Below are 21,861 nucleotides of genomic sequence, written 5' to 3'. Positions count from 1 at the left end.
AATTTAAAGGACACGTTGTCTTTTTTAAAGATTCAATCCAAAAAGTTTAAATGGATAAAAAAAGAACAGAACTAAAATTAGTAGAAATTGAAAATTTTAAATCATTTAAAAATATAGTTTCTTTTGGTCCTTTTAGCTTTTTTTCATCATTTATAGGTAAAAATGGCTCAGGAAAAACCAACTTTTCTGACGCTATTAGCTTTTGCTTGGGAGGAAATTTAGAAGAAATTAATTGCTTTTCGGTTCAAAATCTATTTTTTGAGTCCAATTTTTATAATAATTCAAAATATGAAACCAAAATTATTTTAAAAATAAAAAATAAAAAAAAAATAAAAGAATTCATTCGAATTACAAATATTCAAAATATTTCAGAATTTTTTATAAATGGAATAAAAGTAAGCCTTGGTTTTTACAAAACTTACTTAAAAAAATATCAAATAAATTTTGTTAAAGAATTAATTTTGATTAAAAATTCTATTGATAATATTTTTCTTATTCCCAATTATCAATTACCCAAAATAATTGATGAAATTTCTGGTTCGAAAAAACTCTCAAATTCCCATTTAAAAATTGGATTACTAAGAAAGAAACTCCAAAAAACTTCACTTTTTTTTTATAAAAAGCTTAAGTTAATAATAAAAGAAAAAAATTCTCGAATACAGACAATAAGAAGAAAAAAAAATTCTATTAAGTTCATTAAACCTTATTTGAAAATTAAAAATTGTTTTTTACTAAAAAAAATTTTTAAAAGTTTGAATAAAATAGGATTTATTGGTAGGGAGCAAATTTTTTTTCCAAAAAAAGAAATAATTTATCAAGAATTAACCTCTACATGTAGTTTATTTTATTCCCGAGAAATAATAAAAAGAAAACAGAAAAAAAAATCTTTGCTAAGTCAGTTCGAAGATATTTTCCTAACTTTTTTTAAAAATCTTAAAAAGGTAATTTTAAACGTTAGTTTTTTGGAAAAAAAAATTTTTATTGACCAATTTTTAAATATTTTTGATAAAGAATTGATTGTTTTATTAAAAAAAAAAAAAAAAACAAAAAAAAAAAAACTTAATTCATTTATTTTTTGTCAAAATGAAACTTCCTTTTTTTTTTTGGACAAAGTAGTGCCTTTTTTTAAAAAAATTTCTAAAAAAAGCGAGTTTGTTGAAAAAAAGTTAAAAAACTATTCAATTTTTAAAAAAAAAGTTTTCAACACTAAAAAAGAAAAAAAATACTCCAAATTTAAAATTTATTTTGGTTTTTTGGTTCTTGTTAATTTTTTTAAAAAAAAAAAAATTCTTCAGATTAAAAAAAAAAAAATTTTTTCTTTAAAAGAAAAAATCCAATGTTTTATTCATTATTCAACTATTTTGCTTCTTTTTATTTTAATCGAAGCCAAAAAAAAAACCTCAAAAAAAAAAAAAACTTTTCAAGAATCTGACCAAAATTTATACTTTTATCTCAAAAATTCCTTAAATGGAATCAGAGGAAAATTAGAAGAATTAATAAAACCTATCGATTCTATGTATAAGAAAGATTTAATTTCTCTTTTTGGAGTACAGAAAAAAACCATAATTGTCAATACATACAAAACAGCCTTTAAAAGTTTATTGTTTCTTCGGCCCTTTAAACAAACAAATTTGGAGTTTTTCCCTTTAAAAAATTCCTATCCGATTGAAATATCTGAAAAAAAAAAAGAAGATATGAATAAATCTAGTTTTTTTCTAGATTTTGACAAATATGATTCACACTTAATTTTTATCTCAAAAAAAAAAAATATTTTAGAAGGAACTTTCGATAAAAAAAAAACTCGTGCTTTTGATATTGAAGAGATTTCACTTTCGAAAAATTCTTTTTATTGCATATCATTCGAAAGTCAAGAAATTAGTGAAAGAAACAATAAAACGGTAATGGGTCAAGATTTTAATCATAAAAAAAACTTAATGATTGAATTACTCAATAAATTGACAAATAAAAAAAAACAGAATATTTCACTTTTTAAAGAAACAACATTGTTAAATAATAAAGAGAAAAGATTTTTTTTATTTTTTGAACAAAAAAAACTTTTTAAAATTACTAAATTTTTCTCGGAACAATTGTTTTTCTCGATTTTTTGCTTGAAAAAAAATTTCATTATGAAAAATTCCAAATATTCAAACAAACTTTCTTTAATTGTAAATTTTTTTAATTTTAAAAATATTAAAAAAATTCGTCGAATGTCTTCTTCTTCAAAAAAAAAACAATTTTCTAATTTGACATCTTTAATTTTAATTTTATTTCTAGATTCGAAAAAAACCGAGTTTAAAATTTTTTCAAATGAAAAAAAAAAAATACTGATAAAAAAAAATTTTTTTTCAAAAACCTGGATAAAATTTTTTTTCTGTTTTCGTTTTTTTCTGAATAAAGAATTTTTTTATTTAAAAATTTTTTTTTCCAAATGGAAATTAGAAAAAGGAAAAAAACAAAGCTTCTGTTTCAATACAAACCAAATCAAAATTCTTTTGGTGAGATTTTCTTCTTCTTCTACTTTCTTAAATATGGTTCAAAAAAAAAATTACAGAACTATTACAGAAAAAAAATTTCAATATGAAAAATTTCTCGAAATAATTTTAGAGCAATTTACGTTTTCTTTTTTAATAAAAAAATTTTTTGGTTTTTTTGAAATATTTTGGACTAACTTTTCATCAAAAAAAAAAAATAGACTTTTTAATTATTTTTTCTTTTGTAAAATGCAAAAAGAAAAAAAGAAAAGGAAAAAAAATTTCCAAAAATTTATCAAGAAAAATAAAGACAGCTTAAAAAACCTAATGCTATATTTTTCATTGAAAATACAGAGACGAAAAAAATCACTCCTAATTAATAAAAGATACGAATTTTTCAAAAAAAAATTAATAGATTCCCGGTTTCGTTATTTGGTTACAAATTCCAAATTTTTTCGGATAGCTAACGAAAGAGCAAAAAGATTTAAAAAGTTTTTTAATAATTTATCAGAACAAATAAATAAAATTTACAAAGAATTAACAAAAACCATTTCTAGTCCCTATGGAGGAACAGCTTTTTTGACTATCGAAAATCGAGAACAACCTTTTTTAGGAAAAATTTTTTTTACAGCCATTCCTCCATCGAAAAGTTTTCAAACTACCCAAAATTTAAGTGGAGGGGAGAAAACTATAGCTTTATTATCCTTAGTTTTGAGTTTTGTTGAAATTTTACAACAGCCTTTTATTTTATTTGACGAAATTGATTCTTTTCTTGATGCTTGGTTTACTGAAAGATTTTTTCTTTTGTTAAAAAGGTTATCTAAGACAATCAAGATTCAAACCTGTATTATTACTTTAAAAATCAGGTTTTTTCTTTTTTTTGAAATGATAATTTTTTTAGTTAAAACAAAATCAGGCACCAACCTAATTACAATTGCCCAAAAAGTAGTTATTAAATAAAAAAATTATTTTTTTTTAATTCGGTTTATTATTAATTAAAAATTTTAATTTTTAAATTATTGCAGATCTTTTTGAATTCGAATCTTTAAGTTTACACAGATATTTAAAAATCTTTCCTTGCTTTGAGATCTTAGGTATTTCAATAGTTTTTTTCTTGCACTAACCATTGCTATTAAACCTCGGGTGGAAGAAAAGTCTTTAGGATTTTTTTTAATATGAGCAGTCATGTAAGCAATTCTAACAGATAAAGCTGCGATTTGGTATTCGGAAGATCCTGTGTCTTTTTCATGAATTCTGTATTTTTCTCTTACTTCTTTAATTTGTTTGCTATTTATATAAGGTTGAGGAGAAGAAATTTGGGCACATACATTTGTGAATTGATTGTTTCTTGTTTTTTTGATAATAACGTTTTTAAGGGTAATGGGTGTTTGAATAAAAGCGTTCATTTTATATATTAAAAAAAAATCAATAATTCTTAGTATTAAAATAGTACTAATATTAAAAAGCTATTATTTTATATTAAAAAATTTTTTTTTTAAAAAAAATTTTAGTTTGTGTAGGGGCCGCATTTTTTTTGCGCAAAAAAATACACCCATTGCTCTTTTTTAAAATAATTAAATAAAAATGGACAGCAGTATTCAAAATAATACCGAAAGCTTTAGCGCTATGGAAAATGTTTGGAAAACTTTTCAGCCTTTTGACTATAAAACGCCAAAAATGAACGAAAAAAAAAAGCATTATCCTCATTTTAAATTATTAAATGGAGAGTTTTATTTTCGTGTTTGTGAAAAGACTAAAGATGGATCTGAATATTTTAGTTACCAACAAAGCAGAAATCCGGTTGAAGAATTATGGGAAATTATAAGATCTGAAAAGCCTGAAGAAAAAGAAAATAAAAATAGTTCAGTAGATTATGATAAATTTTTAAAACATTTCAATTTTTCTCACAAAAGCTATATCATTTTACTTATTAGTCGTATCAATATGATAATAAAAGCTATGCACGAAGAACAAGAAGAAGGAAATGTGATAATTGATTTAGGAAAAAAGATTGACAATGAATTTGAAATTTTAACCCAAATAATAGATGTGATTAACAAACAACTTCCTGAAGATTCAGATTCGTCAACTTTTGATGAACTCTCAACAGACGAAAAAGACGAAGGAAATTACAACGTTGAAACACCTCTTATCATAGAATTTGCAAAATTTGGTTTTTGGCAAATTTTTAATAAAAATTTAAAAAGAATTTCTATGGCTTGTGTTAAAAAATTTCAAAAAGACATTGAAGAAGAAGAAATACAAGCAGAGTTTTTTAGTTTCCAATGTGATTCTCTTTTTGTACACGAAGCTGAAAAATCTTTACCAGCTTATCCTTCGAATTGGTCATACAAAGAAGAAAGAGCAGAACTGAGAGATTTGATGGTAAAAAAAATAATTATGTTGAAACAAGTTCAAACAGTAAAATTAAGAGCAGCCGAAAGCCAATCATATTCCTTCCAACTTTTGCAGCAGCAGCAAGCACAGCTCCATGCGATTCAGCAACAGCAGTACGGAGGAGTTTCAACAAATTGGAATATTGGAATTGCTTACCGACCTCCTGATTCTATTTTTAATATTTCTGCAGGTTATCAACAAGGTAAAGCAAATATTCAAATTTCAATGGTTCCTGATGAACAAGCTAGCTTACTTGGGGCCACAGGTTTTACGGCTGGTGTAGGTCCAGGTAACCTGGGACTATCATTAAATTTAAATATTTAAAATAATATCCTGAGCTTAATGTAGTTGAATTAAAAGATTTTTCTTTTTTTTCTTGATTTTAAAAAAAAAAATTTTAACTTAATTATAAAAAGTTTTTCTTTATTTGGTTTCTATTTTATTCCACTAGCATACAATTGATAACGGTCATATTGAATAGTTTTCCAATTTCCCACACTTTCTTCTATTAAAAATAAAATATATTTTATCAAAACATTATCTTTTATTGCAATATTAATTCTTTTTTGAAATTGAACTAATTTATTTTTTTTTGAATAGTATCCAACTTTGTGAATTAAAAATTTCCGAGAAATCCTAAAAATTTTACTAAAATTTTTTCTAACGCAAAAAAAACCCCTTATAAAAATTTCTTTGAATTCTTCATAACTTTCGGTTTTTTTCCCTCCAATTTGAGAAAGAAATTCAGGAGAAAATTTAAAAGTGTTTGCTTCGAATTTAAGATTGCCTGGATAATTTCCCAAAATAAATCCAAAATCAATGTGTATATGGCGATTTTGAGGATTAATTAGAATATTTGCATTGTGCCTGTCTTTTATTTGAATAAAAAAACAAACCAAGGAATATCCAATCAGAGATTCAACAAAATCTTTAGGATTTTTCTTTTTATTATTTATTTTTTTTGAATTTCCAAAAATTTTTCTTAAATCATGAATTGAAATAGAATTTGGAATTAATTCCATAAATCCAGAATTAAAACTTAGGCTTTGGATCAAAAACGGGTTAATCCAAATGTTTAATTGCTCTTCTCGAAAAATTTTATCAAATTGGGATAAATGGATAGTAACAAATTCTTCATTAGAAAAATCTTCTGCTCTTTTAAATAAGAAACAGGAGTTAAACGAATTTTTTCGGTCAAAGTTAAAATTTTTTTTGAAAATTTTTTTTTTTTTATGGGGGAGGTTTTTTTCTTTAGGTTTCAAAGTTAAAACCGAATTCCTAATCATGATTTTTTTTTTATAAAAAGCGATGTGATGAAAAAATTCAAGGCAAATTTTCAAAGGAATTTTCGATTTAGAAGGTAAAATTTCAAAATTCCAAGGAATAATTTTGGAAAAACATGCTGGTTTTTCTAAATCCAAACGAAAAATGGATAATAAAAAAGGTTCGAATTTTTTTAAGTTTTTCACGCTTTTTTTTTTATTTTCTAAATGTCTAAAAAAATCTCCATTAAAATTTTTGGAAATTACTGTGGAAATTTTCAAAAAGCCTAATTTTAAATAAAGAATTAAAATGGGTTTTCTGTACCATTTTCTATGAATTGAAATTAAATTTGAAAACCCTGATAATAACCAAAATTCATTACATAATAAATTAATTTTTCTGATTAAATCAAACTTAATTTTGCCCACTTTAAAAAAAGAAAAATTTGAAAATTTTAAACATGTATACCCAAATTTTGTTGGGAATGAACAAAAACAAAATTTTTTTATTTTGTTGATGCTTTTAAAACGTTTTTTAGAAAAAGATGATTGAAAACCAAATTTTTTGAAAAAGCAAAACTTTTTAATTGGAACTAAGTTTAATTTATTGAAATTAATCAAATTTCCATCAAAAAAAAAATTTCTAAAACTATGTTTTTTTTTGGAAATTAAAATGCAAAGAAGACTTTCTTTTCTAAACTTCATTAAAAAAATTTGAGATATCAGATTTTTGTTATCAAGATAAGTTCTGATAAGGGAATTCAAATAACAAATAGTTCGAGAAAAAAAATTTAAATTTTTTTTGTGATTTTTTTGAATCCAAAAAAAATCGAACCTGAATTTGATTTCTTTATCAAGAAATTTCTTTGGATTTTTTTCCGTATAAGATTTCAAATTTTTGAAATTTTCCAAAAAATAATTACATAATTTCATTTTTTTGGTCTTATTTTTCTTTTAAGGCAGCTGTCTTTTTTGTTAGTTTTGAATGTATAAAAAAAATTCAGCTAAAGTCGGTCCATATTTTCTTGGAAAAACCCTTGGCGTCGGTTCTTTTGGAAAAGTAAAATTAGGAGAACATGAATTATGTGACCAAAAAGTAGCTGTTAAAATTTTAAATCGAAAAAAAATTCAATTACTAAACATGGATGAAAAAGTAAAAAGAGAAATCAATGTTTTGAATATTGCCAATCATCCCCATATCATAAGATTATTTGAAGTAATTGATACATTAACTGATATTTATGTAATTACAGAATATATTCCTGGAGGGGAACTTTTTGATTATATTGCAGGAAAGGGTAGATTATCTGAGGATGAATCTCGTCGATTTTTTCAACAAATGATTGCGGGAGTCGATTATTGCCATAAACATTTAGTTGTTCATCGTGATTTGAAGCCAGAAAATTTGCTTCTTGATACTCATTATAACATAAAAATTGCTGATTTCGGTCTTTCTAATATTATGCATGACGGTGCTTTATTAATGACTTCTTGTGGAAGTCCTAATTACGCAGCTCCGGAAGTTATTAGCGGGAATTCTTATATAGGCCCGGAAGTCGATGTTTGGTCTTGTGGTATAATTATGTTTGCCTTACTTTGCGGTTCATTGCCATTTGATGACGAAAAAATTTCTAATCTTTATAAAAAAATCCAAGGAGGTGTTTTTTCTTTTCCAAATTATGTAACTGATTCTGGAAAAAATCTTATCAACCAAATTTTAACTACAGATCCTCTTGAAAGGATAACAATGGACGAAATAAGAAAACATCCTTGGTTTCAAATTCGAATGCCTAGATATCTGTCATTTCCTTCTGTAAAAAGAGCCCAATTAGGCCACCAAATTATCCATATCGATGATAATATTGTAAAAATAGTTTCTGAAAAAACTAAAATTGGAAAACAATTTATATCTTCATCTTTGCAAAGAGGTGAAAAAACTTCTTTTACGGTTATTTACTATTTGATCAGGGAAAGTTTAGCTCCTTTTGATTTAATTACAATCGGAACAAAACATTCTGAAGCAGAAAGAAAATTACTTGCAGATAGAATTTATCAAAATAACCGAATTGACTGGCCTTTGGGATATTTTTGGGATTTATCTTTAGGAATAAAAACATTTTCTTTTAATGACCTTGCGATCATGGCAGAAATTTGTCGAAGTGTAAAAACATTGGGGATGTCATGGAAACCTTTATCTGAATTTTATTTACAGGTTTTTTTTAATATATCAAGTACTTGGTCAAAAAAAAAAGCCGTTTATTGTGAAACTTGCTTTTTGCTGCCTACCGAGATTGGAGTTCACCTTTATAAATATAATCAATCTTTTATTTTGGATTTTCATCAAATAGATGGAGACGGGCTTTCGTTTTTAATAGCTTGCGATGCTTTAACTAAAGAGTTAAGATTTAGTTAAGTTTTTTTATTTATTTTTTTTAAAAAACCCTTTTATCTTCTATTTCTCAGGAAAATTATTTTTGTAAAAAAATTACAAAAAAAAAAAGTTTTTTTTCTTCAGGTTCTTTTTATAAAATACAAAATTAAAAACTTTTTTGCAACCAAAAGTTTTTTTCTAATTAATAAAAATTTTTTTTTTTTAGTTTTTAAAAAAGGTTTTTTAGAAAGATTTTTAAAAAATTTAAATTTTACTATAAAAAAAAAGTCAAATAAAACCTAAATTTTAATAAAGAAAGGAAAATAGAAAAAAATTTCAAAAAGAAAAATTTAAATTTTAGTCCTAAAAAATTTAATTTTCACGAGAGATCCGAACTCCTTTTTCAATGTAGGACACAATCCCTGAACATATCAAAAAAGATATATTGGCAAGAATACTAATGTAAATACAGTTTATTTCAAAAGCAGAAGTTTCCATTTCTTTTGTCCATTGAAAAATATTAATAAAAAACCCTATCCAGATTGGCACTTGAATTAGACATAAGATTGATTCGTTTTTATTAAAAAATTTCAATTTTTTTGTATCATCATCCAAAATTCCCATCAAAAATAAGCTTGCTCCTGAAATAATTCCAATAATACTGTGTAACAAAGCTACATCACATCTAGCATTTGACCCAAAAGCAGGACACCATACTTTTTCTCCTATTATAAATTTCAAATTGTTGGAGATATTTTGGTTTAGCATATAAGAGTTAAACATCATTGCTAAATATAAAATCCAACGAATAACTTTGAATTTTGCGATTTCAGCCATTTTAAATTTAATATTTTTTTTTATAAAAAATTTTATTTACTATAATATTTTGGTATGGTTTTATTGTTCTTAAAAATTTCCAGGCTTATTAAGGAAAAATTTAGACAGCCCAAGGAAATTTAGAAGTAATTAACTAGTTATATTTTTTTACAGAAAATTATATAAAAATTTTTTTTTCAGATAAATCATTAAATGAAATAAATTTTTTTTAATTTATTTAAAATAATTTTTTTTCTAAGAATTAGATTTTGCCCTTAAAAAATTATTAACCGAATCTCTTTTTTTTTTGCCCTCTTGATATCCCCAATTTTTTTTTTGGCTGTTTTTAAAGCTTTTTTATCTTTTCCTAAATTAAGGTTTTCATATATTTTTTTCTCTAAAGGCGATAGTCCAACCATATTTTTTATAAATTTTTTTACGACTCCATGTCCAAAAGAAACTGGGTTTTTGTTTTTTTTTGTTATTTTTTTTAAATTTTTTCTCCACATAATTTAATTAAAGAAAATAAGAAAAAAACATTCTTTCTCTCGTTTTTAAATTTTTTCATTCGGAAAAATGTTAACTATTTTTTTAAAAATTATTTTATTAAAAAAAAAGTTTAATTTTTGGGGATATTTTTGGATTTCTTTTCCTTTGAAAAATAAAAACTGTAAGTTTTTAAAAATTTTAAATTTTTATAAGAAAAATCAAAAATTTTTTCTTAATTTTTTCGTTTCAAAAAAAAACTTTTTAAATTCATTTTTCCATGGTTTGGGAGAGAGAAGAAAAAACATCGGTATTCTAGTGTTTGATTGTCTCAAAGTAACGGAAAATCTATTTTTTTATTTAAAAGAGTTTAACATTTACAATATAGGTTTTATAAATTTTTTTAAAAAAAATAAAAATATTTATTCAAGTCTTTCTTATTCCTTTTTTTTTAAAAAAAAAAGAAACTTTTTTTTTTTTACTATTCCTCCTCTTCATGAAAAAGATTCTCTCTGGAATGACATTTTTCATTTTTTGTTTATTGAAAAAAAAAATTTACGAAACTCAATTTTATATTTTAATTTTTTTTGTTTTTTAAATATTGTCGAAGAAAGTCTTTGGATTTTAGATTCCCAATATAATAAATTTTTACAAAGAAGAATTCATGGAGGAAAAATTTCTATGCCCCCCTCTTTTTTAATGGAATTTTTTGGACCAAAATTTTATGATAATATATGGATAATTTCTAAAAATAATAATCCCAAAAGAAAATTGAAAATTTTAAAAGAATCAGAACTCAGGAAGTTATCTTTGAATATTCAATTTTCATATAATTCTAAAAATTTTATTTTTCACAATTCTATGAATAAGTCGGATTGGTTAGGAGCAATTTGCAAACTTCCTGAAACTTTTGTTTCTTATGCAGAATACAATAAGGTTTGTTTGGATAGAACAACAAAAAATCACCTTCGAAAAGTATTTAGAGATCAAAAGCGATTTATGGAAATAAACACAATTCATAGTTATGAAATCGATGAATTTCCAGAAAAAAATTCTGAAATTAAAATTAAAATTTTTTTTGAATTAAAGAATCTTAAAAATTACTTTCCTTTCAATATTTTTTCTTTATTACCATCAGGTAAACAGGAAAGAGCCAAAATTTTAGAGGATTTAGATTTTCCATTTCCCATAGAAATTTTAAAATATTTTCCAGGAAGTAATAAAAGGAAAACCGTTGTTTGTTGGAAAATTCCTAAAAATCCAAACCAACGAAGTATAATTAAAAAAAACACATTAATTTTAAAAGAGATGAAAAGCTTTCCGATATTTTATTCAAGAGCAATGTTAAAATCGATAAATAAGGAAAAAAATTGTACTTAAGTATAATATTTTTTTTAAATAAAAAAATAATTTAATGTTTTTCCAATTTTTGAGTTTTTCAAAAAATTTTTGGAATGTGGGAGAGGAAAAATCTTCATTTTTTCACAATTTTAAAAATAAAAATACAAAAATTTGTAGAAAAAATTCATTCTTACACCCTTATAAATTAAAACAAAAAAGAAATTTTATTAATTTAATTATTTCTCGCCTATCAAAACTTATAATAGAAAACGGAATAAAATTAGAAAAAAAAGGAAAATACATGGTTGCTCAATGTCCTTTTCATTTTGAAAAATCACCTTCTTTTTTTGTAAATGATAAAAAAGGCGTTTACCATTGCTTTGGATGTGGAGCATCCGGAAATTTATTTTCTTTCCAAAAGCATTTAAAAGAAACAACAATTTTTAAGAACAAAAACAACGCCAATTCAGAAAAAAAGTTGAATAATGAAAAATTTTTCAAAGCTTATCAAAAAAATTTACTGGATTTCAAGTCTTCAGATAATTTTTCTTTAATCTCATTTCAAGAATTTTTTTTACTTCAGTTGTCTTCTGAATTTTTTCTCTCTCTTCTAAAAAAAAGCTATAAACCCAAAACCCTCTTACAACTTAGAAACATTTCTTTTGGAACAGCGAAGATTTTTCAAATCGGTTATTCCCCTCCACGGAAAAAATATCTTTTTGAATATCTTTCAGATTTACGTTTTCCTCGAAAAAAATTAATTAAATCCGGAATTTTTTTTTTTAAGAAAAAGCCAATAGAATATGAAAAATTCCAAAAAAGGAAGAGTAAAAAATTGAATTATTATTATTTTGATATGTTTCAAGATCGATTTATTATTCCTATAAGAAACCAAAAAGGATTGGTAATAGGGTTTGGAGGTCGTTTAATCTCGAAAACTAATTTCCCAAAATATTTAAATTCTTCTGAAAGCCAACTTTTTAAAAAAAACCAGAGCATTTTTTCTCAAATTATGATTATAAATTCTCTCAAAAATCCTCCTAAAATTTTACTTCTTGTTGAGGGCTATATGGATACTATGGCCTTATTCCAGAACGGACTAAGATTTTCCGCTGCATCATTAGGAACTTCTTTCAGTTTTTTTCAAATAAATAAGTGTCGAAATCTTTGTTCTATGAAACACATTGTTGTTTGTTTTGATTCTGATAATGCTGGAAAAAATGGAATTTTCCTATTATTAAAAAAAAATTTTTTTAATCCAATCATTCAAAACAAAACTTCTCAATTTAGTATTAGTGAAATACCTTCAAATTTTTTTTCAAAAGACCCGGATGATTTTTTACAAAAGGAAGGCTGTTTTAATTTTTCGAATATAATATTAAATAATTCCATTCCACCAATGGTTTGGTTCGAGAATTTCCTTTTTTTGGATTCAAGAGAAAATATTTTTTTTCTAAATAATATTTTTTCTCAAATCAATTACATAAAAAAAAAATTTTTACCTTTGACTAAAAAAGAAAATCAATATTCTCAAATTTTTGAAAAATTTTTAATTTCGAACCAAAAAAAAAAAAAATTTCTGAAAGTTTTATTAAAAAAACGAAAGGATTTTTTTCTTTTTAAGGAAAGAAAAATTTCCTATAAAACAATCCAAAAAAAACACATATCTCCTTTTTATAATAATAATGATTTTCTTACTTTTTTAAATGAATTTATCTTTCTTTCTTTTCATTTTTTAATTTTTAAGAATGATGTTTCTTGCATTTTTTTCTCAAATAATTTCCATCCAAATTCTTATTTTGAATGGTCGAATAAAAAAAATTTTTCTGTTTCAATATTCCTTCCTAATCAAAATAAAAAATCCAACGACTTTAAACGTATTTATCTGCTTAATTTAAGTGAGAAAATTGACAAAGAAACATTGAATTTTTTTCTTCAGAAATTTTTCTCTCTAGAAACAGGAACTTCAATATTATTTTCCGAAAAATGCGAACTTTTTGATGTAACCATTAAAGGAATATTTTTTTCTTGGTTAATTTACCAAAGAAAAACTGTAACTAAAAAATTAAAGAAATTAATCTTTTTATACAATTATTTAAAAAATAGGAAAAAAATACAAAAAAGCTCATTTTCGAAAACTTCGCCTTCCCAATCTATAATCGAAAAAAATATCAATTATGAAATTAAGATCATTTCCTCTATTGATCGTTGTCTAGATACAATGAGAACAATTAATTTTTAGAATTTTTTTGGTATAAACTAATTAATCATTTAAATCTATAAAAAATTTTTTTTATGATAATTCTTCAAATATTCCAAGGGAAAAAGTTTTCAAAACGATCATTTTTTTGGAAAAAAAAAATTAAGAATGCCGCTTTTAATTTTCAAGTTTTTCAAAAAAGCCTTTTAAAAGGAAATAAGCATGGTTTTACAAACCGAAAAAATATTTTAACAAAAAATTGGCAAGTTTTTGAAAATAATTGGATTTGGGAATTAAGTTTAGGGATTTTTTTTCTTTTTTTCGGATTTTTTTCGGCTACTAGCGCAATTACTATTATTGGAAGTGTGGCTGATTGGGATCCACTCGCAGCAGCTGTTTTGCTATGTTGGATAGAATTATTTACAAAATTATTTTATAGCTCCGAAAAATTAACAAATTTTCTTAAACTCTTAAATAGCTTTAAAATTGGGATAATTTTGGGAATGTTTGTGGATGCATTCAAAATAACTGGTTGACTAATTTTTTTTATAAATAATATAACAGTAAAAACTTAATTTATTTTTAAAAGGAAAAATGATCCAAAAATTTGGCTATTTAAAAGGAAAAAGGAATGACAAAAAAAGAAAAACTAACCAAAAATTTTTCGAAATCTTTTGGAAAAAAAAAGATCTCGTTTGTTTTTTTGAAATCGTAAAACAGACTTGTTTTTCCGTGGTTAAAACAGAAAAAAATTTTTATTTACGTTTATCGAAACTTTATAAAATTTTTGAGATAGTAAGTTATTTTGAACTAGTCAAATTTCCAAAAAAAAAGAATTTAATTAAAAAAGGGAAAGTAAAAATTTTGGGTTCAAAAACAAAATTAAAACAAAAAATCGATTTTTTTTTAATAAACCTAAAATGAATAATAATAAAATTAATCGTAAAGCTTAAATTTAATGGCTTAAATTTATTTTTATTTTTGTTTAATTTGACATTTTTTTTTTTTTAATGATTTCAAAGTTTAAAAAGTGTTTAACGAATTGGAAACCCAATAGAATAAAGTTACTTTTCATAAACTTCGACAATAAAAATTTAAAAAATTTGAATTTTTTTACAAAAACTATTTTAAATTTTTTTTTTATTTTTAAACCTTTCCGTATGTATTTAAAAGTTAAATTAATAAACGCTTTTCAATTTAAAAAAACTTTAAAAGAAAAAGGATTTAGCGTTTATAGAAAAATTTTGGAATTGGTAAAAGGGATTTTTATTTTAAAATTTTTTTTTCATAATCTTTCTAGAAAACAAAATTTTATTTTGAGGTTTTTAAATCATTTAACAAAATTCCAAAACGAAAAATTTTTTTTTAAAAAAAAAAAGTTTAGAAAAATTTTTCGTTTTGTTAAAAATGATATCAAATCTGAAAAAAAGATTTCAATTCAAAAAAAAAATAAAAATTTTTTTTTTCAAAAGTTTAACTATTTTTCATTCGCCTTTTATTTTTTTTGGGTATTAAAATTCTTAAAAAAGAAGAAAAAATTTTTTATTTTTTCAAGATTACTTTTGTTTTTTTTGAAAAGAATCAAGGATTTTTTTAAAAGAAAACCCTTTTTATCAAATTTTTTATTATTAATAAATCCAAAAATTTTCCATAAAAAAAATCAAGTTAATAAACTAAGATCCGAAATTAAATTTTCTGATTTTAATCGAAATGATAAATCAGTTTTTTTCTTACAAATGAAATGGTTGATTAAAAAATTTTTTACTTTTCCAATAAAGAAAATTCAAAAAAAAAAAAGTAAGATTTTTTGGTTTTTTTTCTCCCATTTATTCTCTGAAAGAATGACTGAAGAAAGTTTAATTTATCAACAACTTATGACGAGGAAAATATTTCTTGTTAAAAAACGTTTATTTTCTAATTTTTTTCCATTTTCTCTTTATTTTAATTTAGTTTTTTCAAGAGAATTTTTAAGATCTAACCTTGTTGAAAAAAAGAAATATTTATTTAAAACCATCGCCAAATGGAACCTTTTAAAAAATTCCTATCGAAAAAGAAAAATTTTTTTTAAAAAAGAAAAATTTTTTTTTTACGATTTTTTTTTTATTTTGTTTGTTATACATTCAAAATTATGCTTGAAAAAAATTCTTTTCTCGAATAGCCAATTTTCCAAAAATACAATAACTGTTTTCTTAAAAATAATTCTGAAAATTTTTTTAGAAAAAAAAATTTTAGGAATTCTAGGAATTTTTATTTTTTTTAGTTTGGCTAAATTTATTTTTAAAAAAAATTTTCTTGCCCTTACTTTGGGATTGTTTTTCATCCTTGATTTTTCTTTTATTTTTTTTTTGTCAATTTCTTTGAATTTTGATTATCCTTTCTATCAAATTTTCAATTTAGGTAAAGAATTATCCTTAAAATTCATTAATAAAAACTTATACATAAAAAAAAAATTCGGTAACAGAATTGATGAAATTTTTTTTATTCAAAAGAATTCAAATTTTTTTCTTTTTAAGAAAAAGTTCAGGAAAAATTTTAGCTTTTATGTTTTATTTCAAAATCCTCAATTTGATTTCAAAAATACCGTTGACTCTTTAAATTTTTTATTTTTTAAAAATTTGTCTTTTTTTTGCCAAATTTTTTTTCTTCAAGGGATTTTTTTTTTTTTTTTAATCGAAATTGAAAACTCTAAATTATTAATTTTTTCAAAGATTGGTCATTATTGGGAAACGAATTTGATAAAAGATTTTTTCAAAAATAAAAAAAATTTTTCTGAAAAAAATTTTTTTCTAAAATTTCCATATCTCGAAAAGAAAAATTTTCAGAAATTTTTTTTTCACTCTCAAAAAAATCCTTTTGTGGACTTCTTTCTTTCTCTTTACTTTTTTTATAAAAAACAGCCTTTTTATGCAAAATCAATCCTAGCTTTTTTTTTTAAAAATTTAGAAAATAAAAGAGGGAAATTTTATTTAAAAAGGAAAATAATACCAGAAAACTTTTATTTTAAAAAAAATTTCAAAGTATTTTTTAATTTTTTTTTTCGATTAAACAACAAATGGTTTCTTTTTTTAAAAAATTTATTTACTCAAGCCCGTCTTCATCATATATCAAAAAATTTTACTTTTTTTTTGAATCTACTTGGTTTAAAATTTCAAAGACTACGATTTTTTTTAGGAATAAAATCAAAAAAAAAAAAAAAAATTTTTTGGAACCAAGATCAACGTCTAAAAATTGATTATTTAAATGAAATAAATTTTAAAGGATTTCTATAAAAAAGAAAAGACGAAAGTCATGTTAAAAAAATCAAGGTTTAAATAAAATTTAACTATTCACTTTGTTTTATTTTGATTTTCAGTCCGCTGTTCCATTCTTTTTATTCCTTCGTTTCTTAGTCTTTCAAACCATCCTGTTAGACCTTGTAAATATTCAGTTTCTTCTTTAGGAGGAGGCAAAAATCTTTCATGAGGTTTGCCTGTGGCCCAAGCTTTAAGATTGGGAGCGGTCGTTGCCCCACATATCCAGGATCTGGTTTTTTTATTATAAAAAAAAGGGACTCCTCCACAAGCTCCTCCTTTGTCAAGTTTTTGTAGTAAACGGGCGTTTTCTGTATTATACCAAACTTCGAATCTTCTAATTGGAATATTTAATTCTTCTTCAATTTCACTCATTAAAGGTTCCATATCTACACAGTGATCACATTCGATTCCGTAAAATTCTAATAAATGACTTTGTTTTTTTGGTTTTTCCATTTTTAACTAAAAAAATAGGACAGCATGTCTTTGTTTAAAATTAATTAATCAATAAATTTTGAATTCTTAATAAAGCCGAAAATTAATAGGAAATCTTTTAAGTTTAAACTTCTTTTTAAACCTAGTTATTATTTTAAATTTTGTTTTTTAAAAAACAAAAAAACATTATAACACAAACAAAAATCTGTCTTAAAGGTGGAGAACTTTCCACGATTCATAACTAATGTAAGCAAATAAACTACTAAATATAAGCGTTTAAAAATAATAAAAAAACATAAATTTGGGAGTATGAAGTTTGTTATTTATTTTATATGGGGATTTCAAGAGATTCTATTCATAAAAAACGACTTACAGGAGGCAAAAAAAGGATTTGGCGCAAAAAAAGAAAACATGAAATCGGACGACAAGGGGCGAATACAAAAATTGGTATAAAACAAATTGCAAAAATACGAGTTCGAGGTGGAAATGTTAAAAATAGAGCACTAAAACTAGACCATGGGAATTTTTCTTTAATTTCTATCGCCATAACCAAAAAAACGAGGATTCTTTCTGTCGTCTATAATTCATCCAATAATGAACTTGTGAGAACAAATACTTTAGTTAAAGGGGCAATTATTTTTATCGACTCAAGCCCTTTTAAAAATTGGGCAAAACAAAATAATTATATATTTCCGAAAGAAAAAAAAATTTTTAAAAATGATGAAAAAAACAGCCCCAAAAATTTAAAAAAAGAGAAAGAAACAAACCTGTGGGAACAAATTAATTCAGGAAAAGTTTTAGCTCGAATATGTTCCCGTCCAGGGCAAACCGGAAGAAGTGATGGGTATATTCTTGAAGGATCTGAACTGGAATTTTATATTAAAAAAATACATAAAAAAAAACTTTAAATATAAGCAATTTTTTAATTTTAGGTTGATTATTTAAAAAAAAAAATAAAAAAAAAATTTTTATTTTCGAAAAATTTTTCATGGTTTTCAGAAAATAAATGCTTTTAATAAAACATTCGAATTTTCCTTTTTATATTGTTAGACAGAATTTCTCTCTTCCTCAATAAAAATAAAATTTGAGCTAAAAAAAAATATGTTTCTTCTAAAAGAAATAATAATTCAAAAAAAAAAAATTGATGAAGCGGTTTTTCTTCTTCTTTTGTTCTATTAAATTTTTTTTTTTGATTAAAAAAATTTAAAAAGCCCAATGGGAGGAAAAGGTTACCGAAGATTCGGTTTTTGAAAATTTTTAAAAAATTAATCCAAATATTTATTTCTTGGAAAATTTCAATTTTAAATAAAAAACTTTTCAAAAGAAAAGAAGGTAAAAAATGTGGTTCATAACGAACCAAGTTACTTTTTTTTGTACCCCATGAAATTTCAAAAAAATGGTAATTAAATCGAATGGGAACCCAAAATACTAAACATAAATTATTGCTTTTTAAAACATGAACAGGTAAGAAAAAGCCAAAACCTGATGAATTACTTTTTAAAGCGAGTTCTATTCGGGTTTTTTTTTTCTCTGATCTTAGAAAAATTTGAACAGTTTTCTTTTTAACTGAAAAAAACGATTTTAAAAAAGGTTTAACTATGAAAAAGTAAATTTTTTTTTTTTTTAAAAAAAAATTAAAAAATTTTTTGCATCTATTTTTTCTTTTTGGTTTTTGAAAAAACGCAGCCCTTAATTCAAGAAAATCGAAATTTTTTAAAAAAAGTTCTACTATTTTTCTACTAAAACCATGTTTCTGTCCTAAAATATTAAAAAATAAGTTTTCATTCTTTGAATCAACTTTTATCAAAAATTTTTCTTGTTTTATCATTTGAGAAAATAATTTCAATAAAAAAATAGAGAAACACAAAACCATTCTACAATAAAAATTACTTTTTCTGGGAAAATTATCTATAAAATACTTAATTGTAGGTTTTAATAAAGATTGGAAAAAATCACTTTCTTTAATTTTTGATGAAAAATTTTTTGTTTTTTCCAAATAAAAAAAGGAAAAAACCAAACTATCAATAGGTTGTTTCAAATATTGGCTAAGAAAAAAGAAAAAATTATAAAAATTTTTTAGGTTTCCGAAAGTTTTTATCGAATTTTTTTCCAAAAAAAAAAAAATTAGAAAAAAAAACTTGTTTTTGATTATTATTGCCCGAAGAGGATACAACCGAGCCAGGTTTTTAAAGTTTCCAAACCTTTCGATTGAATAAAGAACCAAAATCGAAACTTTATAGAAAAAAAAATTGAAAAAATTTTTTTTCTTTGTATCAAACGTATATTTTTTCGGAAATAACATTATTTTAGAAAAAAAAAATCTTAAAAAGCACAAGTTTTTTTGAAAGGGAATCAAAAAAATAAATTGAAATTTTCCCTGGGTTTTTTTTTTTGAAATTTCAATTTTTTTACTTTTTAAAATTTTGATATTTTTATAATAAAGATCTGGTTTTACAGTTTTAGATAAAAAATCCGACTCCTTTAAAAATAAAATAAAATTTTTCCCTTTTTTTTTTAAAAATTTTTCTCTTTCTATCTCTTCCTCCAAAAAATGCAAGTTAAAGTTTTTCGATTTATTTCGCAAAATATCAATTGATTCCAGGGAGTTTTTTTTTAAAAACTTATAAATATTTCGATTAGAATTTTTTACCTTTATTTTTAAAATTTTATTATAAAAAGATTTAAAATTGAGAAAAAAAATTTCTTCTTGTTTATTTTTTTTTGAAGTTGTGATTTTTAATATTGCCCATATTTTTTTTTTAAATAAGTCTAAAAAAAATGAAAATTTTTCTTTGTTTTGTTTTTCCATTTATTTTTTTTTTTGAAAATTCAAACGTTTTTTATAAATTATAGAAATTGTAAAAAGAATTTAATTTTTAAGCTTTTTATAATTACCAAAAAATTAAAATGAAAAATTACCAAATAGGTTTAAATTTTTTTATAAAAGCAATAAAAAAAGAAAAAATTTTAATTTTTTCAAGTTTAAATCAAAATAAAAAAATTTTAAATTTTGTTGTCCAATCTTTAATTAGGAAAAATCTTTTAAAAGTTCAGAAAAAAGAAATAGTTTTTTCCGAAAATTTCCTTCCTGAAAATTTAGGTAATTTTTTTTTTCAAAGCTTTTTTCATCAGGAAATTTTTTTTCAAAAAAACAAGAATGACAAAAAATTTGTTTTTGAAATTTTAAAAAATTTTTTAAAAATGAAAAAATTTTCAAATTCCAAAAAAGCAAAAACTTTAATTATTATGAATGGATTAGAAAACCTAACTATAGAAGAACAAGAAAAATTATTTTCCCTACTTCCTAATATGATAGAAGATTATTGGATAATTTTGAATGTTTTAAAAATCGAAAATGTTTTAGAAATTTTTCGAGAAATTTTTTTTTTCCCAACTGATTCCATTTTCAAATTAAAAAAAAACAACAGAAAACTCTATAAAAAAAAATTAAAAAATCGTTTATTAAAAAAAGATTTTATTAAATTTTCTAATTATTGGAAAGAAAAAAATTTTAATTTTTTCTTTTTTTTTTTTTTAAAAAAAAATTTTAAAGAAAACATAGCAAATAAAAGTTTGAGAGATTTTAGTTATCTTTTTTCTCTTTTTTTAGAATTTTTAAAAAAAATTTTAAAAAATAAATATTCAGAAAAAGAAAATCAGCCAGAATTTTTCTTTTTCGATGAATTATATTTTTCAAAAAATTTACTTCTTTAAAAAAAAATAACTAACAAATTTTTTCAAGACTTATTCCTATAAGATTCAATTTTTTTTTTATTATTTGAATCGATTTTCGAAATATTTCTATCGGATTAAGTGCACCAGTCGATTCTATGTAAATTTCAAAATCACTATTTTCATTTTTTCGATTTTTTATGAATTGCATATCTATACCTTTTTTTAAAAAAATTTTACTCAGAGTAAGTAAATCGAATTGGGAAAAATTTTCTTCTTTTGAAAGAAAAATCTGATTGTATTTCAAATTATTTTTAGATTTTTCAAAAATAAATAAATTGGGTAAAATTTGAGAAATTTTTTCTTTTGTTTTTGAGTTGATTTTTTTATTTATTTCTTTTAAATCAAACAGAAAAAAAGGAATTTTTTTAATTTTTATAACTGAAATCGGACTCCATTTTGCATGTTCTTTTCCTATTCCCTTTTTGGCAATAGCAACAAGTTTAATCCTTTGACCAATTCCTAATTTTCCTATCAAAATTGGTTTTTGGTCTAAAGTTTCTTTAAGACTGGAATAATGGATTGGATTAATTTGTTGATAAAAAAAATTTTCTTTTTTATCAATGGTATTTAAATCTGTAGAAAATATTGATTGTGGAAATTTTTCAGCATAAATATCCAAGGAAAATTTAAAAGAACATTTAGAACAATATTGTTCGCAATCACATTCTCTTGTATATCTAAATTCGTGAGCAAAATTAGAAAAAAGAGGCAATAATCCTAATCGATGGGATAAGAATTCGTCATGCATTACCGAAGAATTAATTTCAATAAACAACAAATCTATAGCAAAAGTTGGAACTTCATTTATCATAACACGTCTAAGGGAATTTAAAATCGAAATATTTGTTTCTTTCAAAATAATTTTCGATTCATAATTCGAAAGGTTTAAAATTTCCAAGCTTGGATTTTTCATTTTTTAATTATTTAAAAAAGACAGCTGTTTGTCAAAAAGGATGAAAAAAAACAGTTCTGCTACTGATTTTAATGAAGAATTGCTTTTCTGAAAATTTAATGGACAAAGATTAAAAAATCTTAAGCACACACCCTCAATTTTTTT

The 21,861-nt window shown here is 22.9% G+C and overlaps 17 protein-coding genes across 17 annotated transcripts; 10 read left to right on the top strand and 7 right to left on the bottom strand.

The window, feature by feature from the left end:
* Positions 1-50: 50 nt before the first annotated feature.
* HAN_3g470 (smc1) lies at positions 51-3,431 on the top strand (the record flags this gene model as incomplete). Its single annotated transcript, XM_001712545.1, has 1 exon — positions 51-3,431. One exon carries the CDS (start codon positions 51-53, stop codon positions 3,429-3,431), a length of 3,381 nt encoding a protein of 1,126 aa, XP_001712597.1.
* Positions 3,432-3,487: 56 nt separating this feature from the next.
* HAN_3g469 (rps15) lies at positions 3,488-3,877 on the bottom strand (the record flags this gene model as incomplete). The annotated part of the gene is made up of 1 exon (XM_001712544.1): positions 3,488-3,877. The coding sequence occupies one exon, from the start codon at positions 3,875-3,877 to the stop codon at positions 3,488-3,490; it is 390 nt and encodes a 129-aa protein (XP_001712596.1).
* A 178-nt stretch (positions 3,878-4,055) lies between these two features.
* On the top strand, positions 4,056-5,192 carry HAN_3g468 (hypothetical protein; the record flags this gene model as incomplete). Its single annotated transcript, XM_001712543.1, has 1 exon — positions 4,056-5,192. One exon carries the CDS (start codon positions 4,056-4,058, stop codon positions 5,190-5,192), a length of 1,137 nt encoding a protein of 378 aa, XP_001712595.1.
* Positions 5,193-5,302: 110 nt separating this feature from the next.
* Positions 5,303-7,063, bottom strand: HAN_3g467 (pi4K; the record flags this gene model as incomplete). The annotated part of the gene is made up of 1 exon (XM_001712542.1): positions 5,303-7,063. One exon carries the CDS (start codon positions 7,061-7,063, stop codon positions 5,303-5,305), a length of 1,761 nt encoding a protein of 586 aa, XP_001712594.1.
* A 52-nt stretch (positions 7,064-7,115) lies between these two features.
* HAN_3g466 (kin(snf1)) lies at positions 7,116-8,543 on the top strand (the record flags this gene model as incomplete). The annotated part of the gene is made up of 1 exon (XM_001712541.1): positions 7,116-8,543. One exon carries the CDS (start codon positions 7,116-7,118, stop codon positions 8,541-8,543), a length of 1,428 nt encoding a protein of 475 aa, XP_001712593.1.
* A 330-nt stretch (positions 8,544-8,873) lies between these two features.
* On the bottom strand, positions 8,874-9,338 carry HAN_3g465 (hypothetical protein; the record flags this gene model as incomplete). Its single annotated transcript, XM_001712540.1, has 1 exon — positions 8,874-9,338. One exon carries the CDS (start codon positions 9,336-9,338, stop codon positions 8,874-8,876), a length of 465 nt encoding a protein of 154 aa, XP_001712592.1.
* A 254-nt stretch (positions 9,339-9,592) lies between these two features.
* HAN_3g464 (rpl36) lies at positions 9,593-9,826 on the bottom strand (the record flags this gene model as incomplete). The annotated part of the gene is made up of 1 exon (XM_001712539.1): positions 9,593-9,826. One exon carries the CDS (start codon positions 9,824-9,826, stop codon positions 9,593-9,595), a length of 234 nt encoding a protein of 77 aa, XP_001712591.1.
* Positions 9,827-9,893: 67 nt separating this feature from the next.
* HAN_3g463 (hypothetical protein) lies at positions 9,894-11,183 on the top strand (the record flags this gene model as incomplete). Its single annotated transcript, XM_001712538.1, has 1 exon — positions 9,894-11,183. One exon carries the CDS (start codon positions 9,894-9,896, stop codon positions 11,181-11,183), a length of 1,290 nt encoding a protein of 429 aa, XP_001712590.1.
* A 34-nt stretch (positions 11,184-11,217) lies between these two features.
* HAN_3g462 (dnaG) lies at positions 11,218-13,386 on the top strand (the record flags this gene model as incomplete). The annotated part of the gene is made up of 1 exon (XM_001712537.1): positions 11,218-13,386. One exon carries the CDS (start codon positions 11,218-11,220, stop codon positions 13,384-13,386), a length of 2,169 nt encoding a protein of 722 aa, XP_001712589.1.
* Positions 13,387-13,439: 53 nt separating this feature from the next.
* Positions 13,440-13,880, top strand: HAN_3g461 (hypothetical protein; the record flags this gene model as incomplete). Its single annotated transcript, XM_001712536.1, has 1 exon — positions 13,440-13,880. The coding sequence occupies one exon, from the start codon at positions 13,440-13,442 to the stop codon at positions 13,878-13,880; it is 441 nt and encodes a 146-aa protein (XP_001712588.1).
* A 58-nt stretch (positions 13,881-13,938) lies between these two features.
* HAN_3g460 (hypothetical protein) lies at positions 13,939-14,268 on the top strand (the record flags this gene model as incomplete). Its single annotated transcript, XM_001712535.1, has 1 exon — positions 13,939-14,268. The coding sequence occupies one exon, from the start codon at positions 13,939-13,941 to the stop codon at positions 14,266-14,268; it is 330 nt and encodes a 109-aa protein (XP_001712587.1).
* An 86-nt stretch (positions 14,269-14,354) lies between these two features.
* On the top strand, positions 14,355-16,613 carry HAN_3g459 (hypothetical protein; the record flags this gene model as incomplete). The annotated part of the gene is made up of 1 exon (XM_001712534.1): positions 14,355-16,613. The coding sequence occupies one exon, from the start codon at positions 14,355-14,357 to the stop codon at positions 16,611-16,613; it is 2,259 nt and encodes a 752-aa protein (XP_001712586.1).
* Positions 16,614-16,670: 57 nt separating this feature from the next.
* On the bottom strand, positions 16,671-17,090 carry HAN_3g458 (hypothetical protein; the record flags this gene model as incomplete). Its single annotated transcript, XM_001712533.1, has 1 exon — positions 16,671-17,090. One exon carries the CDS (start codon positions 17,088-17,090, stop codon positions 16,671-16,673), a length of 420 nt encoding a protein of 139 aa, XP_001712585.1.
* A 311-nt stretch (positions 17,091-17,401) lies between these two features.
* On the top strand, positions 17,402-17,977 carry HAN_3g457 (rps8; the record flags this gene model as incomplete). Its single annotated transcript, XM_001712532.1, has 1 exon — positions 17,402-17,977. The coding sequence occupies one exon, from the start codon at positions 17,402-17,404 to the stop codon at positions 17,975-17,977; it is 576 nt and encodes a 191-aa protein (XP_001712584.1).
* Positions 17,978-18,081: 104 nt separating this feature from the next.
* HAN_3g456 (hypothetical protein) lies at positions 18,082-19,878 on the bottom strand (the record flags this gene model as incomplete). Its single annotated transcript, XM_001712531.1, has 1 exon — positions 18,082-19,878. One exon carries the CDS (start codon positions 19,876-19,878, stop codon positions 18,082-18,084), a length of 1,797 nt encoding a protein of 598 aa, XP_001712583.1.
* Positions 19,879-19,976: 98 nt separating this feature from the next.
* On the top strand, positions 19,977-20,783 carry HAN_3g455 (hypothetical protein; the record flags this gene model as incomplete). Its single annotated transcript, XM_001712530.1, has 1 exon — positions 19,977-20,783. One exon carries the CDS (start codon positions 19,977-19,979, stop codon positions 20,781-20,783), a length of 807 nt encoding a protein of 268 aa, XP_001712582.1.
* A 10-nt stretch (positions 20,784-20,793) lies between these two features.
* HAN_3g454 (rpb3) lies at positions 20,794-21,717 on the bottom strand (the record flags this gene model as incomplete). The annotated part of the gene is made up of 1 exon (XM_001712529.1): positions 20,794-21,717. The coding sequence occupies one exon, from the start codon at positions 21,715-21,717 to the stop codon at positions 20,794-20,796; it is 924 nt and encodes a 307-aa protein (XP_001712581.1).
* Positions 21,718-21,861: the final 144 nt, after the last annotated feature.

Source organism: Hemiselmis andersenii, chromosome 3 (genome assembly GCF_000018645.1).
Source record: "Hemiselmis andersenii chromosome 3, complete sequence; nucleomorph".
Classification (NCBI taxonomy): domain Eukaryota; class Cryptophyceae; order Cryptomonadales; family Hemiselmidaceae; genus Hemiselmis; species Hemiselmis andersenii.
Note: the sequence above shows the minus strand (reverse complement) of the source record. Positions and strands in the feature narration are given on the sequence as shown.